This window comes from Frankliniella occidentalis, unplaced genomic scaffold (assembly GCF_000697945.3).
Source record: "Frankliniella occidentalis isolate FOCC.00 unplaced genomic scaffold, Focc_3.1 Scaffold116, whole genome shotgun sequence".
NCBI classification, from domain to species: domain Eukaryota; kingdom Metazoa; phylum Arthropoda; class Insecta; order Thysanoptera; family Thripidae; genus Frankliniella; species Frankliniella occidentalis.
The window spans coordinates 159,741-176,935 of NW_026267244.1; the positions used below are offsets into that span (position 1 = coordinate 159,741).

Below are 17,195 nucleotides of genomic sequence, written 5' to 3' on the forward strand. Positions count from 1 at the left end.
CCTACGCACAAGGGTTTTGTAAAGCAGATTGACTACCCCTTCCTTCAAGACGGCTTTTTCGTGCCCCTCCCCCCCCTCCCTACTACCAGATGACTGATAAACCCCGCGGGCCTAGTTCTGCTGTTCTTTATTCAGACGTGCGGGCGGGTTGCCTACTCACTCGTCCCGTAAGGTAAGGCGCCATCGTCAGGGATGGATAGGGAACCCGCACCAGACCAAGAACTAAACCAAACCTTTCGAATTCCCAAGCAGTGCGTATAGTTTCCATAAGTTTTTCCTCCATTAATTTGGCTAGGGTTACGGTAATAATAGTACAACTTTTCGCGCTCGAGGCATGCATGGTTCACGAAATCCCGCTACCACAAAGCAAAGACTAAACAAAATAGGTTTCTTTTTTGTTGCTCCGTGTTGGCAAAGAACTGTAGAATCAGGTAACACTTTTTGTTTTTAACATACATCAACCACTGATTTGTCCTTGGGCCGCAAACTTTCAAAATGCGTTTACTCGGAACGGGCCGGATTGGACATCGAACAGTGTTGGAGCGTCGCGGCGAGATCAGACAACGTTGAAACGTCGGGGCGAGATCGGACAACGTTGAATTGTCGCGGCGAGATCGGTCAACGTTGCTAGGACCCGTCGATTTGGGTGATGCTGCCTGAAAAGGGAAAGAGGGAGAGAGATAGAATGTCCCGGATGTCACCGGACGCCTGTTGCCATATATCAAAAAGACAGCCCGTGCGTGGAGGAATCTTTCCAAAATCCTCAAGAAGACGACGAAGAAGACGAAGACGAAGACGAAGAAGAAGACGAAGAAGAAGAAGAAGAAGAAGAAGCAGAAGAAGAAGAAGAAGAAGAAGAAGAAGAACCATCTAGCAAGTATATGGAAGACACATGTGTGAGACAGACGCTCCATACTTTTTGTTACTGTTGTTTTCTTGATGATGTTGTTCGGAAGAGGAACGGCAGGGAGGAGAGGAGGAGGAGCAAAATGAGTGGGAAAGAGGAAGGGTGCGGGGGGAGAGGAGCAGGACGATGGGAGGAAGGGGGCAGGGGGCGTAGTAGTTGGCCTTGCCATGACGGGTTGAGACAGCACCTCTCAGGATCGCGCTATGGAGCCGTGCCTGCCATGGAGGAGTCGTGGGGAAGACATGGGGCAGCCCATGCCATGTGGCAACCATAGCACTGCCCCAAGCCGTCGGAATCATAGTAGGAATCGGCTCTGAAAGCATTTCTTTAAATGCAATTGCCATTATTTTTTCGCCTGCACTCATGCGAACGAACCACCGCGCGAATATGTACTGCCGCTGCCCAGTTTTGCCCTGCAAAGCTTTGCAATCGCGCCTGGCGCTGGCACCGCTGGCCCCGCCCGATTGCGCGCAGTGTGTGAGTCTAATGAATGAGTGCGCCGCACCTGGTTCAATGTGGCGGACGGCCTGGCAGAGTGGCGGCGCGGCGCGGAGCTGCGCGACAACGTTGCGCAAAGCGCGAGGCGACCGGCCGGGCCGGGGGCCGGGCAGGCGGACCATGACCTGCCCCACATGCTAGTGCAGTGCAGGCGGCAGCGCGGCGCACTGCGTGGCCTATGCGGCTCAAGCTCTGCCAGTTTAATCGTTACTCGCTGCGCTTTTCAAGCCTTTCAGATGAAAAAGATGAGCTTTTGCAGCAGAGTGCCCCCCTGCCCCTTCCTGTCTGTACCCCCTTCCCCCCGGGCGTCCTACTCCTACTCATCCCATATCCCTCCTCCGCATTCCTATGCATATTTCGCACTTTGAAAGTATTACAAGTACGAGATTATTCCCCACTTTCTCCCCGCCCCTCCCTCGGCTTTCGCCGCTCTTCCCGCCTCAGTATCTGGATAAGGCGCGGACGCGGATATCGATGGATGTTTTGCAGCTGCGGGGGTCGCCTAAGGCCGCGATGCCCCCTGACCGCCTGACATGAGCGCCCCTCACAGATGCAGCTGCAGGTGGGAGGCTGGAAGCTCGGGTCGTACCGTAAACCTCATCAAAACATGTTGCCTGGAGTTTTCATTTTTCTCGTCATTCGACAAGCGGGCACTGCTTGACCATACCGTCTGTAAATGCAATACACCACAGTGTTGCGGGTGTGCCGACCCAACCTGCCCGTAAGGCGCCATAGCCCCACTCACGAGACTTGCATTGAGGAAAAAAAATTCCGGAACAAGAGAATTCGCTAGTTGAATGAAGTACTCATTTCTCTGGGTGTTGTTTTAATTGCTTTGCTGACATTCACCCAGAAAAATGGTTTCTTGTATCCAATGCATGCTGACCCAAGATAAATTTCACTCTTAAAACAAGTCAATCCTGTCCCTCTTTGGAACAAGTTATCTCTTATTCGAAAGAGTTCAGCTCGTTTTAAGAGTAAATTTGGTCTTGGGTCAGCATTTACTTGAAACAAGGAAAAATAAACTAGAATCTGTTTTTCTATATGTCCATTCAAGTGGCATTTAGAGGAAACGAGGGGCGAAGAGCATTAGAGCGGTGCTGACAAACGTGGAAATATATTGTACTTATTCCCAGGAAAAATGCTTGAGCTCGCACCCATAAGCCCCAACGCTCTGGAGGGGCTCCCTGAGCTCCTCGCCCAGGACCCAGGTAGGGTCCGGGCCGGGCGTCGCGCGGGGGGCGAGCCCCATTGGCCTAATGCCTGCTGATGGGATCCTCATTGAAGAGCGCGGGTGCGGCCTTGGCCTTGGGGCTCGCGGCCCGCGGGAGCAGCTCGGAAAGCAGCCCGGGGAGCAGGGCTGTGGGCCCCGGCCGGCTCCGCGGAGAGATTCGCGAGGGCGCGGGGAGGGGACGAGGGGGACAAGGGCCTCGCAAGCGTCTGCGAATCTGTCGCGAGAGGGAGGGGGGAGGGGCCACGTTGTGCTACTTATGCCTCCCTTCCTGGTCGTTGCCGCCGGCCGGGACCCTTGATGGACTCTGTCAATCAGGAGGGTGTGACGCGTGTCCTTGCGGCTGACCCCTGCCGCGGGGGACCCGTGGGGCCTCGCGTCACGCCGTGGCTCCTTCTGCGGCCCAATAGACCGTTTCAGCAGAGTTACTCCGAAACAACAAAAGTCCCAGAAGCTGACTCGCTTTCTCGAGACTATCGACGAAGGTGACATTTCGGACATCGTCCTCCATAGAATAAAACGAGGAAAAGTGACATTTTCTGTGGTAATCAATAACTTCTGCTCAAAATCGTCTGCTGGCGTGTGTGTGTTATATTCTCGGAGAGTAACGCGGGTGAAATGGTCTATAAAACCCCCGGGGGCCCACTTCCCTGCTGGTATTTAGCGCCGGTCAGGCCTGCGGTGGTGGCGCAGGACAAGCCGCCCAGCCGGCACCCCCTCCATTTCGCTACGAAGCACTTTCACTACACCGTCCAGCCGGTGGTGCCGGCGACCAGGAGGCGGGCGCTGGGCGGGGCGGCCTAGACGAGGAGGTGGAGTAGGAGGAGGAGGACGAGGAGAAGGAGGACGAGGAGAAGGAGGACGAGGAGGGAGGAGGGTGCTCGGGGCGCGCCGGCCCGCCCGGCAACGTTATGCCCTCATTATTCCAATGCCATCGGGCGTACAGTGCCGGCCGGGCCCAAAGGCAAAACCCCGCCACGCCACGCCGCGGCGGGCCGGCCGGCCGGGCTGGACCGGTTGGAGTGGGCCGCGGCGAGACGACAAAGTTGTGGGGGGATGTCCGCGTCGCCGTCGCCGGTGCGGCCGGCCCGGCCCCAGTCTGCCTGCCCCCCACTGCTCCTTGCTCACCCCCTCATTCGCTGTCTCCTTCACTCCACTCCATCTAACGCAACGAACCCACACGCACGCACGCACGCACGGTGCTGCTGCTGCTGGCTGCTACTCCTCGCGCGCGATGCTCCAGCGCACACGCGTGGGCGTCATCCCCCTGCAGCCCGCATGGCGGGCACGCAACGACGCCACGCATAACGGCTGACCCGCCCGGGTGGCGGCAGCAAACGGCCCGGCGCCCGGCGGGTAGGCAACGCGTGCGCAGCCGCGCGCGGCGGGCCCGGCGGCGGGCGGGCAGCAAGGGGGCGTGCGGGGCTGCGGGGCCGGCCGGCCGCGGCCACCACACCGCGTGTCGCCGCCGCCGGCCTCCGGTGCCCGCCGCCGCTGCCGCCGCGCAGCGACACGCCAGGTGCCGAGCACTGAGCTACACACACGAACACGCGCACACACACGCGCGCCCGTGCAAGCACGCACTCACACACACACACACGCTCGTACACCTTTCCTTTCTCTTTGCTGGGCGGCGCGGTCGGGGTCGGCCCCCGGACCCCCGTCCCATGCAAGGAGCCTGCCGGCTTTGGGTCCGCAGGATGCACGTCCACGTGCAGCCCAGCCCACAGCCCACGGGAGCGCGGCGCGGCCACGACGACGGGCTGCTCGGCAGGAACGTTCCACACAGCCCACGCCCAAGGGGAGGGCGTGATGCAGGCGCAGGACCGTCTCACACGACGGAGAGCAGCACCCCGCGCCCCGCCCTCCTTGAAGGAGAGCAGGACTCGCGCGTCCGGAGCTGAGGCTTTGGCACGCCGGTTCAACTGCCCTCGCGGTCCACCCGGCTTGTGCTGCGTTCCGCGGCGATGTTTTCCTTTATCGCGGCTTTATTGCGCACTGACCTATCTAAACAGATAGCGGGTGCGGGCGGGCGGCGCAGCGCCGGGCAGCACCTGCCCCGTGACGTAAGACCGCGCCGTGCCGTGTCGCTCACTGACCTGCTAAATGTCAAACGCCCGGCCGGCTAACGGCGAAGGGGCCTACGGCAGGCAGGCTGGTCGGCTAGCTCCCGATATGGGGCCCTGCTGCTGCCGTCGCTCTGGACGACATCGTTACAGAGCGACAGCCGTCAGCTGGAAGGCAGCCGCCGCCTGCGCAGACTGCGCCTAGGAGGGGTGGTGGACGGGGAGGACGCACCTGCGCGGTGTATTCCGGTTGGCAGGTGGGGGCGGCCGTTTTGGCGCTCGAATGTCTAGCCTCTCTCTCCGCGCCTAGTTGGCATCACACAGCTCGTCCAGGACAGCAGGTGTGCGAGTGATGCCGGTACCACTGCCGGTGGAGGTACCAAGGGGTGCTGAGGGGGCCGCCGATGGAAGCCTCCCATCAAACCACTTTCCCCGACAGCTCGCGCGCTCGCGGTGCGCGAGTGGAGGTGCAAGCAGCAGTTGAGCCCCACTCGTACCTGTCGGGACGAACGCCTCGCGAAGAGGAAGCACTAGTCACCACCGCACCCCGCCCCGCCCCGCCCCTGCCCCACCACGCCCCGCGATGCACGCAGCCGCATGAATGCGACGAGACGACTGCTGCACCGCGACGCCCAACGAAAGTAAAACGGGTGGAAGCCTTCCCTTCCCTCACACACGCACGCACACACAAACACACACTCACACATGAGCAGACGGGCAGACGGGCCGGCGGACGGAGAGCCACACGGACGGACGGACAGAGACTCACACAAAGATAAAAACAAACATGGCGTTATGTACCTGTTTCTGAGGATGACGAGCGGGTGCTGCCGCAGGGCTGGTGTCTGGGAGCTCGGGACGATCACTCGGGACCCATAGCGAAGGGCGCGGTTAAATCCAGGACACCGTCGATCGTCACACACTGCACGTCCTCCCCCGCGCGCGTCCTGGAGGCAGGTAGTCCCTTGCACCCTGTCCGGCGGCACTGGTGAACCCCTACAGCGGCCTCGCCGGGGTGCGCAACCGGCGTCGAGTCGCCGTGTGCCGGCGTCGTCCTGGCGTCCGTCCTGGCGTCGGGGCGGGGAACAGGATGGGAGGACGGAGGCGGCGGAGAGGCGGTGCGGCGGTGCGCGCGGCGGCGGGCGAGGCAGGGCGGCGGCCAGGCGGTGCCGACAAGGCGATGCTCTGCGAGGAGAGCCAGGGGCCCTCCGCTCTGCTCTGCGAGTAAAAGAGCAGGACGGGGAAGGCTGGGGCCCAGCCGAGCCGGTGTCCGGGCCGAGCCGAGCCGCGCCGAGTGGAGCCGAGGGGCCGGGCCGGGGCGGAGCGGGCGGCACCGCGGGAGGCGCGGTGGGCGCGGGCCTGAAGCGGCGTATGGCCTGAGCGGGGGGCGCGTTGCCTCGCGTTGCTCCTCGTTGCGTTGCGCGGCGGCGGCCGGCGGCGGCGGCTCTGCTCGCGGGACGGGACGGGACGGGACGGCGCGCTGCTGGCGCTGCTGGGACGGGCGGCGGCACAAAACTGATCAACAATTCAAGTGTTTCGATTGAGCCGGCTGGTGGACTGGCCGGGCTCGGGAGGGGGGCAGAGCCGGCACAGCCATGGGGCCGGGGCCGGGCCATGGGGCCGGCCGGGGCCATGGGGGCCACGAGCAAGCCGGCTTGGTGCCTGCCCCCCTCCGGGCCCCCTCCCCCCAGGCCTCATGGGTGGGTGGCCGCATGGATAGTACCTGGTACCTGCGGCCACCAGCTGGCATACCGTGTGCCTCTGGACATGCGCAGTTTTGCGGGGAAGGGAGGTGACAAGACAATCAAGTGTTGTTCAACCTTCCGTGAACCACCGAGCACGTGAAAAATAAGTCGAGCTAACTTTTAATTATCTCTGGGATAGACTATGCATCGACTGGTTTTTACTCAGACAACTGTGTCCACTATCGTAGTAAAATATTTTCTGTGCGAACAACGGATTTGCCGTCCATAAGCTGAGATAGAAAAGTTTGCTCTGAGGAACAAAAACTGTGGGTAGAATCATGAAATTGACGTCACGCTGATCTGAGCTTGAGCTTGTCCTGCATGGGAACGCGGTATGAGAACTTACCCAATGGAATAAACTAAATTTCAGCGCAAAAACTAAGAGCACCTTGTTTGGTAGGTGAGAGAGTTTTCTTAAGGTAAGCTTAACCGCGATCCAGAGAACAAAACAGTTGTAAAAATGTCAAATAGAAAACAAACGTCATGAGGCAATGCATGTACAACACGTTTTAGAAACGAGAGAGCCGGTTGATTTTGAAAACTTCGCACCTTTACAGGCTAACAGATTGGGCGGTGAGACACCGAAACCTCAACAGGCATGATGGAGGCCTCTTGCACGAGGACATTTGTCAAACGTGCCAGCATTGCATATAGGTAATTTTCAAAACACAGGCGTATGGTCTTGTCATTACATTTAACATTTTTGACAGCTGACAGTAAGTGTACGGTGTAGTGGTTGGGGAGCTGCCACTCCAACAACAACCGCCCCGTGCCTGCAGCCCCTGTATAGGCAACACAACGTACTGCAATGTCTTAGCCTGTCCTGGACGCCCGGTACGTACAGTCGTACAGTACAGCGAAGCTTTCGAAGTTGGCGCCGCCAACACCAAATCGGAGGGCGGCACACTACCTGTCCTTGACCTACGCCAGGTAGGCCGGTGCTCACGAATCAGACCTAGAAAAGAAAAATAGCAACCTCCGTGCAACATAACCGAGTGGGCTTCCACCGACAGAAATTTATTTTGTTTCTGGTTGCGGGGGAAAGCCCCTCGCGTTGGTGACACTGCGTCAAGGCGGGAGGGGGTGGGCGCAGCGAGCGCCCTCCCGCGGCCCCCGCCGGAACCCACGCGATGTAAATAGACGCGAACCAGGCGAATATGTACCGAGGGAATGAAACGTCAAAACAGAAATTCAGCCCGCTCTCGCCCAGCCGGCCCGAGGCGCGCCTTCCGCGCCAGGCCCGAACTTCCCCGCGATTGTCCTGGCGCGGGCGGGGCGCGGCGGGGCCGGCGGGGCGTACAGTTTCACTGCCCGGAACCGGACTGGTTCTGCCGCCAGTCAATGAGCCACGAACAGCAGCAGAGGGCCGGGCCCGGGCCGCGCGACTTTCGACCATTTTTTTTAAAGGTCAGGCAAGGTCAAAACAATTGGCCTACCTCTATCGGATGCCGGCGGTGCTGGCGGAGCCCCCGCTCGTCGAGTCTGCGTGTCCCTCCTCCACGCCCCCTAGGCCGCGTCGCACCACGACATGTCGGCGAGAGCCCGAGTCGAGTTCGGCCCTAAGCCGAGCGGGCGGGTCGAGGACGGCGTCGACGGTTCGGAAAGCGAAAGTGTTCGGGCGGACAACCTTGAACGCGTGCCGGGGGCCGGGCGGCGGAGCCGGACAGGACCGACAGGATGGGGACGGGCCGAACGGAGAGCCGGGTGTGCCGGGCAGGGCACAACTGCTGGCCTCCCCCTCCACGCTCGCGGCCTGCTCGGCCTGCTCGGGTCCTGCGCAGGAGCCGTGCGGGGCGGGCCCGTCTCGGGGGTGGCAGCCCCCACCCCACCCCCCTCGCACCCGCGGGAGCGCTGCGCCCCCGCGCCCGCCTAGGGCGTATCGACCCTTACGCAGACTTACACCCGCTTACGCCCCACCCTGGCCGGCAACGCCGCCCCCCTCAGACTAGGCCTGGCCAGGGTGAAGGCGAGAACAACAGAATCACCTTATCTGATGGCGAGCGGTGTGTGAAACATAAAACCTCCAGTAGACGACGTCGGGGTATGCGGGCTTGCCTACCCGCTGATCGCAGGGGGCCTACGGCCTACATACAGCGATGCCGTCTCTCTTACACCCGGTACATACCTCGTTATGGGTGTGAAGATACACTACATCCGACAGGTGCTAGATTTACAAGGCATTTGACAGACAACCCTTCGAAAACGTTGTCACAAAGAGCAGTCGCAATGACATCACTGAGGTGTGTCACTCTTTTCTTTTTTTACATCTCTTTTTCATCTGTGAAAAATGTTGATCTTGCAGGGCAATAAGAGATTACAATGATATTAGTGTAACAAAAATGTTTTCCTTTGGATAAAACATGGGATTCTGCTCAAACCTGAACCACCGGGACTAAGGCCACAACTTTGATTTAAATAAAGTAAAGGGTCATGCACATTTGTTAACATAGGAAGGTTCTGCAACAATGCAAATCAAATTCAATCTCATATTTCAATTAATTGACATGGGGTTAATAGTGTAAAAAGATATTTTATTAGATAGATATTCACTTACGCTAGCCAAAACAACATGGAAATTGGAGTCTTGAGATCTTACAAATTTGCTGAAGCAATATTTCAATGAGGACACACTTTTGTAATGCTTTTACTACATCATCTTTCCAGAGAGGAAATGAAATGGAGTTTGTAACAATGTTTATCATATTTCCTATTTCAAATAATATTTACAACTCAGCTTCTTTAAACTAGACAATCCAGGAAAGGGTAGCAGATGTTTCTTCATCAAAAATCTTTATCATATTAAATTTCTTCACATGATAATGCACACACAACTTCTTCAGGTACATACTACCCACATCCACAAAGGGGAATTCCACTGGAAATAGATTGCATTGTCTGGTTGGTACTGCTCAATTTAATGAATGAAGAGAAAGTCAAACGATAAGATAAATAGAAGCCTAAACAAATTTATTTCTTCTCATCGTTCAGCCCAAATTTAGTTTTCATTTTCTCGATTTCTTCCTTCTTCTTATCAACATCTACTCTCTTAAACGCCTTGTTGGCCTGAAAGAAAGATAAAAACAGTAAATAATAGTCCCAGAAATTAACAAAAACAAGGGTAAGAGCAAGACATGAAAATACCTGATAATATAAGACGACTAGGTAACGGTTGCAGACGTTGAAACCAGAAAGATGATCACAAGCATTTTTGGCATCAAATATATCTTCATAGACAACAAATGCTGTTCCCTTGGTTTCAGGTGTATTTCCTCTGTACAAATGAATACACAGAATATGAGCATGAAACTAATAAATTGAATGGAAACATTAATTGAGACAAATACTTACACTCTTATTTGTCTAATAGCTCCATACTTCCCAAATATATCATACATTTCCTCTGCAGTGATTTTGTAAGGCAGGTTGCGAATGTACAGAACCCTATTAACTTCAGGAGGCAGACGGACCTGGGAACAGACAACACAATTGGATAAAAGATTACATAGAAGGGAGTATTCTAAAGCCAAATTTGGCTAACTCCCAAAATAGTAATTTAGTAATAGTGGTTTAACCAAATGCGATCATGTTTCGCAAAGTACCAAATTCCATCTGAGCAGTCAGTGTGTTAGTCTAATAACGGCAAGTGTAGCTTGATATCTGATTAAATATGACAAAAACCATCAAAGCTTGAACATTTCATGCTCTTATAATTCATTTCCCAATAATTTCTAACGAAGTGGGAAGATAGCACTAGGGAAAGGCATAGTTAGAGGTTATGTTGATATGAAACTCGAAAATTTGTGTAGATTTAAGATAATTTTCTAGGAAATAAATATAGGAATCTACACACAAACATCATCAGCAAAGATGAATACAACGATAAGAAACGAAATGACATCGAACCAACGTTTACAAAGCGTCCACACGCGAACAACTTACATTCTGACGTCGTTGCTGGAGCATCGCCATGGTTATAAAGTGAAGTGATTACCGACCGCGTTTGAAGTAATTAGGTCAATATCAATCACAAGGACAGTAATAACAGACGAAGTAGAATATAAATGTAAAATTCGGTTCAGTGAAGCAGATGCGACGACAAGACCAAGAACACAACACAAATGTGTTGATGTTGTTGTTGTTACTTTCCACTGCCTTGTAGTATAGTCCACATGAAATTTTGACTAGTGATATTTGAAGCAGTGGAATAAGGTATTTTAAGGTTGGTTACACTGATCTTTTCGCTTGTCAGACTAGCGCGGGAAATTCAAAGTTAACCGCAAAATTACACATTTGTAATTCTGAAAAACTCTGTCACATCTGGAAAGGATCTACAATTTTAAGTATTTTGTTTCTTGCAATTGTAGCCACGTACATTAATAAACAAAGTTCCAGAGGGAAAAAAACAACCAAAAAACCTCAAAAACCTTTATAAACAATATATTTCATTAAAAAATGTGGTATAATAAAAACATGTACAACAAGTTTTATAAAGAGCTTAATTTAAACACTACTAATGCCTGCTTTTTCAGACTGTTCTAATAAACTTTGAAGGTTGCTCTCAAAGAGGTCACAGCGAATAGGCATTTCAAGAGAATAGAATGGATTTTTTAAGGCATAATCAGCATAAAGTTCATAAATTCTATGCAGTAACAAGTCAGCTCCTGTCTGAGAAGGCTCCACAATAAGTATAAATTTGACACCTGTATTGAAGCAACAAAAATAATTTATGAAAAATATGACAAAGTACGGTACAGTGCATTTTAACAGAAAAAGGCTAAAAGTTATTACCAGTAAGAGTCTGAAAACAATAGAGACGAAATGTGTCAGCCTCCAGGCTTTGAATACCTGATGTTCTTGGTTGAGGACTCAGCTGACTAGCAATTGCAAAAAGTGGGTAAAACATACTTGCAAGAAAAATCTTTTCGTTGGTTGACATTTTAGGCCTTCCAAACCTAACAAGGAAGAAAACAATGAGTTAATTGAAACTGATTCACAATAATAAAGTGAGATCAAGAATACTTAAAAGGGAATCATTTGAAATGTGCTTACTTGAGATTGATAGGATAGTTCTCAGGATTTTCAAGGACCTCAAAGGCATCTCTTGGATTCTTTTCGTCTTCTATTGTACGTCCATTGACAGGGGCTCCATTAACACCAAGAAGAACATGACCAACTGGAAACCAGATTCAAAATTAGAATCAGCGGAACAAAACTGCTGAGAAACGTTCACATTCAAACATGAATGAAAGAGATGTCGTCAACTACCTCAGAAAAAGTAATTGAACAGAAGTTAACATGCTTACCCATAACGCCATTTCTTTGTCCAAAAGCCACAACAATCTGTTTATTTTGATAAACGAGTTTGTGCTCCAGGGGAAAGCTGTAAGTCTTTTCAGTTTCAATTTTTGGAACACTATGATCATAATTAAAAATGAGCCCCCCTGACTTTGAGACAATGTAAACACTATAAATCACCATATTTTTTTTTCCGGAATGGTGTGCAATGCGACAAACAAAAAGCTCTTAAGTTTGAGCGAAACAAGATCACAAGTTTGTTTTGAAATCTGATAAAATGTCACAATTACGGAGGTTAGGGCAGGATGCTGGGCAGTCAAGTTGACAGACGGCAAAGGAAATGTGGTGCGAAGTCTACAAGGCGTCGTGTGGCAAAGATGGCGTCGTATTGACATACAAAAGAGAGGCAAACGAGAAATGCTACCGAATTTCGCCTAATATTTAACTTTTATCTTTTTATAATTTGACTGAGTTTCACTCTAAACTTTTAATTATGACTCCAAGAAAAAAGGTTGGTGATTTTCATCGTTGGTTTTGTGTTGTCTCCGTGAGCTGTGACTCTTTTTCGACACTTTGAGGTTAAAGCGTACCATATTTACAAAATATTTGGGCCCACTTTGCTCATTTAATAATTTTAATTAATGATAATCTCTTGTACTCTCGTTATTTTAATGATAATAACTCTCTACTTCATTTGAGTATTTTTTATCAAATTTAACATCTGCTTTGTACTTTTGTCCTAATTTAGCCCACTACAAGCTCAGAATCAACATCAGGGAGTAGCAGTTCTTCAAGTTCTTCTAATTCGTCTTCATCCTCTGGAACTGATTCAAGTTCTTCAGACTCTGAAAACTCTTCAGCATCCCAAGGCAGTGCTGCAAAAAGTGGTGGTCGCTCAACAGATTCTGACACCCGCAAAACTAATGTTAAGAAGAAGGCATCACAGAATGCTGCCAGTACGTCATCAAATTCTAATACCTCATCTGCGCCAGTGGCATCCAAATCCAACTCCAAACCTGAAGCTCCCGGAACTTCAGCAACAGATAATGTCGAAAATGCCAAAAAGGCCACTAAAACTAGAGCAGGGGCACAGAAAGCAAATCAGGTTTATACTTCAGATGATGATGATGTCCCATCTAAAGCAGCAGCCAAACGTAAAGCCCCTGCTAAGCCTAAAGTTTCAGCTACTGTAACTCCTCAACAAAGACAAACAAAACCACCAGCCAAGTCTGCACAAACTAAAGCAAACGTGGGAAAGGCAAATTCTACAGCAAAAAATGCACCGCCTAAAGATACGTCCACTGCTTCTAAAGCTAATGCCAGCAAACAGGTAGACAAAAAAAACAAAAGTATCTTTAGTCCAGATAATAGTAGTGAGAGTGATGGTCCATCCACTCCATCAAAAACTGTGCCACCCAAGAGTTTGGCCAACAAGGTATCTGCTGCCTTAAACCAGAAAGGAAAACAGAAGAAAGAGTCTGGTGGTGCCTCGGATAAATCTCCTGCAACTTCCGGTTCATCTGGGTCAGGATCATCGTCAGGTTCTTCTAGTAGCTCCGATAGTGAATCAAGTGCGGAATCTACTTCGGCTGCTAATAAAACAACTCCTACAACACCTGTAAAGAAAGGGCCTGGCCGGCCACCAAAGAAATCACCCGCCACTCCAGTTCGTTCCCAGGCACGAAATGCAAAGAATACTAAGCAATCTACCCCACCAACACCATCAAATTCTAATTCAAATTCTAACTCGAATTTGGGTCCAACTCCTGGAGGGGACTCAATAAGAGCAGGGTCTGAAAGTGAAGCTGATTTGTCTCAGTCTAACAAGTCATCTCCTGAGAAGTCCAAAACAGAGGCTCCACCAATAAGGAAAGTTACAAGATCAGCAACAAACAATGCTCGACGAAGTAAACATTTAATTGGGAAATCAGCGTTAGGAAGTGATTCAGATTCAGAAACAGGTAAGCCCTTCCAGTTAAAAATATCTTAAAGTATACATATTAAATGTTTGTAATATGCTTATGATGTAATTTGCAACTAATATATTTTATGTGCTTCCTTAGAGGGTAAAGCAGGATTATCAAAAACTCCAGGAAAGAAGAACACCAACACCAAAGCACCTCCGCGTAAAACAAAAGGAAAAGGAATGGGCGTTCCACATTCTGAATGTGGTGCAAAAATCATACCTGAGGAGGAAAGGAAATGCCCATACGAAGGTTGTGATTCTAAAGGTCATCTCAGTGGAGATTATGAGAAACATTACATCATAGAAGCTTGTCCATTATATCATAACAAGACACCTGAAGAGTGTAAAGTAAGTGACTTCTGACCAAATACTTGTCTTACAGAATAGGTCTTGCCTGAGAATTGTTCAATGTCCTATAATATTTTCTTTTTTTTCTCAGGCTGCCTATACTGAAAGAGTGAAACGAAATGAAGAAAGACAAAGACTTCTTGCTGCTATTATGGAGAGGAAATCTCCCAAAACTCATCAGTCTTTAGATCAGCGCAATTATATGTTGAAGGTGAGACTCACATGAATTAAATAATCAGGAAAGGATAATAGTCAGAATGATGGTGCCAGTTTCTACAACTTTATTGACGTTGCAGGTAAAAGAAATGAGGGACAAGGATAAAAAACGCAAGAAACGGAAGAATAGTAGTAGTGGTAGTGACTCTGGTAGTGGCAGTGGAAGTAGCAGCAGTAGTAGTGAAGAAGAGCCCGACGAAGATTCGGGACAAAGAGAGCCAAAACTCAAAGGTGTTGCTCCTATGTATGATATACAACTCTTTCAGGAGGCTCAAGCTATGACCAGCCAGAAACTTGTACGTATTATTTACTTTATTTTTTTCAAGTCTTATGTGTAAGCTTTCTTGAATATGTGTCTGCACGTATATATTTTTAAAATTATTATTTAGGAGGAAGATTTGAAAAGTCTCCCATTTACAAAGGGTACTAAGTATATTGAAATGGGCAAGCATGAAATGGAGGTGTGGTATCAAAGCCCTTATCCTGATGACTATGCGCGCCTACCAAAATTGTATCTCTGTGAATTTTGCCTCCGGTATATGAAGAGTTGTACAATTCTCAAAAGGCATGCTGTGAAGTGTGTGTGGAGACACCCACCAGGCAAAGAAGTGTACAGGTAAGGGTCATTTTAATTTAGATAGATTATTAGGGGTATGTTTTTTATTGCAGCTTTTTCCTGAAATTGGTATTTTATTTTTATAGGAAAGACAAACTTTCTGTTTGGGAAGTTGATGGAAAAAGGTACAAACTGTATTGTCAAAACCTGTGCCTTCTTGCAAAATTCTTCCTTGACCACAAAACATTATATTATGATGTTGAACCATTCCTCTTCTATGTTATGACTTTAAATGATGGAGATGGATGTCATACTGTGGGCTACTTCAGTAAGGTAAGTGAAAATTTTTATTACAATGGATATTGTTTGAAAGAAGATATTGAGTCTTGCTTCTTGCTGGCAAACAGGGTTGGGCCGAGGTAGATCAATCTTTGGAATTTTTTAGGACTTGGCCTCTCTTCTCTTTTCAACAGAATGTTTTAGGTTCCACAACACTACCCATCTGTAACATGTGACAATAAGCAGTCATTCCATCTTTTCACCCCCCACCACTTTATTCCCATAAATCAGAATTCAGCATTGTACTTCTTAATTTACCCAGTGCCTTCATTCATGAAATGAAGAACAAATTGGGTATTTTTCTTCGACCCACTCTCAATGGGTATGTTTGTATCTTTTTTATTGATCCTGACATGGGCCCAGCCGCGTTGTAGTAAATGCCCCAGTATTACCCAAAGTACACAAAAGTCAATACGAGGGCCAATCTGCGTCAACATCACGGTCACCTCAAAATGGTCATGTTTTTGTCGAAATTGTATCTCGATTTGGATGCCATTCCACATTAACGTATATTGTGACGGTTCTGTGAAAATCGGCCTCGCTGTTCGTGATCGTGGTTGTCAGCTCTCGTGCTTTGCGGACGCCCCCTGTGCCCCGCCCGTGCGGCGTGTGGATACGGCGGGTAGGGGTCCACGGACGGGCTGCCGGCGCAGGTGATTCCCGACTTTGCTCACAGAGCGCAGCACCCGGCCGTCGCCGTGCCGCCTCCTCGTCCTGGGCGTGGTGGCGGCGCGGCGGGGCGTGGCGCTGGCCGCCGCACTGCGCATCCTTACCTCGCCGGCCGCGGCCCGCCACCCGCCACGCGTCCTCCACGTGCCGGGAGGGCTTTGGTCCTGCCGCCGCGCCCCGCCACGCCGGCGGCCTCGCGTGCGGGGGTGGAGGGACACCATCTGCTCAGCAGCGTACCCGTCCTGCAGGCCATCGAAGTACCCACCCGCCCCGCCCAGCTTTGTTCGCCGCCGTGGTCTCCTCGGTGTGGGCCGGGCGCCGCCGCCGCGCCCTCCAGGAGGGTCCTGAGGTCCGCACTGCGGCAGCTCGTGCGCCCCCTTGGGTCCGGCAGGGGGTCGGGGAGGGCGTGGCGTGGATGTGGCGCCGGTTTCTTTTTGTCTACCCCGGTCAGCCTTACTGGGTTGGTCCGGTGGGTCTATACCGGAGCGGCGGGCCCAGGGGTTGGCGCTGCGCGGGGGCAGCGCGTTTAGAGGACCTCGGAAAGGACCCCGTTGGGGGCCGCGGGCGGGCGGGGCCCGGGCGAGAGTAGGGCGCTCGATAGCAAAGCATGGCGCGGCCGGGGGTGGCGGGCGAGGAGGGGTTGCGGGGCGTTGCGGACAGGGCCCCGCGCCCGCCCCGCGCCCCGCCCCGCGCTGCAGATGAAGCAGATGTTAAAGTCGCCACGCTAGGCCACGCCGCGAGTGCAGCGGGGTGGTGGTGGGCGGCCGGGGCGCGGCCAGCGCTGAACACGTGGTGAGTTTGGAACGGATGTGACTGGGGGCGTGGGCGGCGACTCCCTGACGGGCTGCTGCGGCGTCACGACCGCCGCCGTCCTCCTCGATACACATCTGTGATTATTCGCGCCGCTTCCTCTGTCTGCGCGTCATCTCGACGTCGTCCCGCTCCGCTCCGGGCGATCGGCGGGCAGACTGCGGAGGCCAGGGCGATACACAAAGTGTCTCGACTTCCGGCCGCGACCGCGCCCTCCACCCTCCGTCTCCCCCTGTACCCAGCCCCCCCTTTGGGATGGGCTGGGCGACGGCGTTCTTTTCTTCCTGGATGAAGTGTATCAGAGCAGCCCTGATCCCGATACACACAGGAGGGTCCCTTCCGTGCGGGACAGGAGAGGGAGCGGAGCCTGTCCCTAGTCCGTCTGTCTGTCTGGGAGCACGTTGTGTAGGGTGGCCACACGGCCGCCCTGGCTGTAGCACTCTGCCCCGACTGTCCGCGCCACCCCTGAACGCGGCTGATCGGGACCGCATCAAAGGTGACCGCGGGCCGCTCGGCCGCCGCGCCGCGCCCCACCACACGCCCCGCCCC

At 52.1% G+C, this 17,195-nt stretch overlaps 4 protein-coding genes across 6 annotated transcripts in view; 1 reads left to right on the plus strand and 3 right to left on the minus strand.

Moving 5' to 3' along the window:
- The window catches only part of LOC113207971 (solute carrier organic anion transporter family member 74D), a 58,264-nt gene extending 50,095 nt beyond the window's left edge, over positions 1-8,169 (minus strand). The window contains exon 1 of one of the 2 annotated variants that reach the window (XM_052270301.1): positions 7,884-8,169. The gene's annotated coding sequence lies outside the window, so the exon portion shown is untranslated. Of the gene's footprint in view, positions 1-5,503; positions 6,217-7,883 lie in introns of those variants that run through there. The other variant, XM_026424764.2, reaches the window with a different exon arrangement.
- Positions 8,170-8,957: 788 nt separating this feature from the next.
- Positions 8,958-10,604, minus strand: LOC113207968 (splicing factor 3B subunit 6). Its single transcript, XM_026424760.2, has 4 exons — positions 10,387-10,604; positions 9,796-9,914; positions 9,589-9,718; positions 8,958-9,510 (listed from the first exon to the last, which is right to left on the minus strand). The coding sequence occupies exons 1-4, from the start codon at positions 10,414-10,416 to the stop codon at positions 9,415-9,417; spliced, it is 375 nt and encodes a 124-aa protein (XP_026280545.1). The 5' UTR covers positions 10,417-10,604; the 3' UTR covers positions 8,958-9,414.
- Positions 10,605-10,868: 264 nt separating this feature from the next.
- Positions 10,869-12,067, minus strand: LOC113207970 (trafficking protein particle complex subunit 4). Its single transcript, XM_026424763.2, has 4 exons — positions 11,751-12,067; positions 11,497-11,620; positions 11,236-11,399; positions 10,869-11,147 (listed from the first exon to the last, which is right to left on the minus strand). Exons 1-4 carry the CDS (start codon positions 11,923-11,925, stop codon positions 10,948-10,950), a joined length of 663 nt encoding a protein of 220 aa, XP_026280548.1. The 5' UTR covers positions 11,926-12,067; the 3' UTR covers positions 10,869-10,947.
- Positions 12,068-12,092: 25 nt separating this feature from the next.
- LOC113207969 (histone acetyltransferase KAT7) overlaps positions 12,093-17,195 on the plus strand; it is a 27,021-nt gene continuing 21,918 nt past the window's right edge. The window contains exons 1-7 of one of the 2 annotated variants that reach the window (XM_026424762.2): positions 12,093-12,253; positions 12,491-13,703; positions 13,806-14,056; positions 14,148-14,267; positions 14,353-14,568; positions 14,662-14,888; positions 14,975-15,161. In XM_026424762.2, coding sequence (XP_026280547.1) covers positions 12,236-12,253; positions 12,491-13,703; positions 13,806-14,056; positions 14,148-14,267; positions 14,353-14,568; positions 14,662-14,888; positions 14,975-15,161 — 2,232 coding nt within the window. In that variant the 5' untranslated portion in view covers positions 12,093-12,235. The remainder of the gene's footprint in view (positions 12,254-12,490; positions 13,704-13,805; positions 14,057-14,147; positions 14,268-14,352; positions 14,569-14,661; positions 14,889-14,974; positions 15,162-17,195) is intronic. The other variant, XM_026424761.2, reaches the window with a different exon arrangement.

Excerpts from the sequence above, each read along its gene's own strand:
- LOC113207968 (XM_026424760.2), bottom strand. The coding sequence starts at position 10,416 with ATGGCGATGCTCCAGCAACGACGTCAGAAT. Across the intron at positions 9,915-10,386 it reads TCCAGCAACGACGTCAGAAT|GTCCGTCTGCCTCCTGAAGT; the intron begins GTAAGTTGTTCG and ends GTCTGTTCCCAG. Across the intron at positions 9,511-9,588 it reads TAGTCGTCTTATATTATCAG|GCCAACAAGGCGTTTAAGAG; the intron begins GTATTTTCATGT and ends TCTTTCTTTCAG.
- LOC113207970 (XM_026424763.2), bottom strand. The coding sequence starts at position 11,925 with ATGGTGATTTATAGTGTTTACATTGTCTCAAAGTCAGGGGGGCTCATT. Across the intron at positions 11,400-11,496 it reads AACTATCCTATCAATCTCAA|GTTTGGAAGGCCTAAAATGT; the intron begins GTAAGCACATTT and ends CTTCCTTGTTAG. Across the intron at positions 11,148-11,235 it reads TTGTTTTCAGACTCTTACTG|GTGTCAAATTTATACTTATT; the intron begins GTAATAACTTTT and ends GCTTCAATACAG.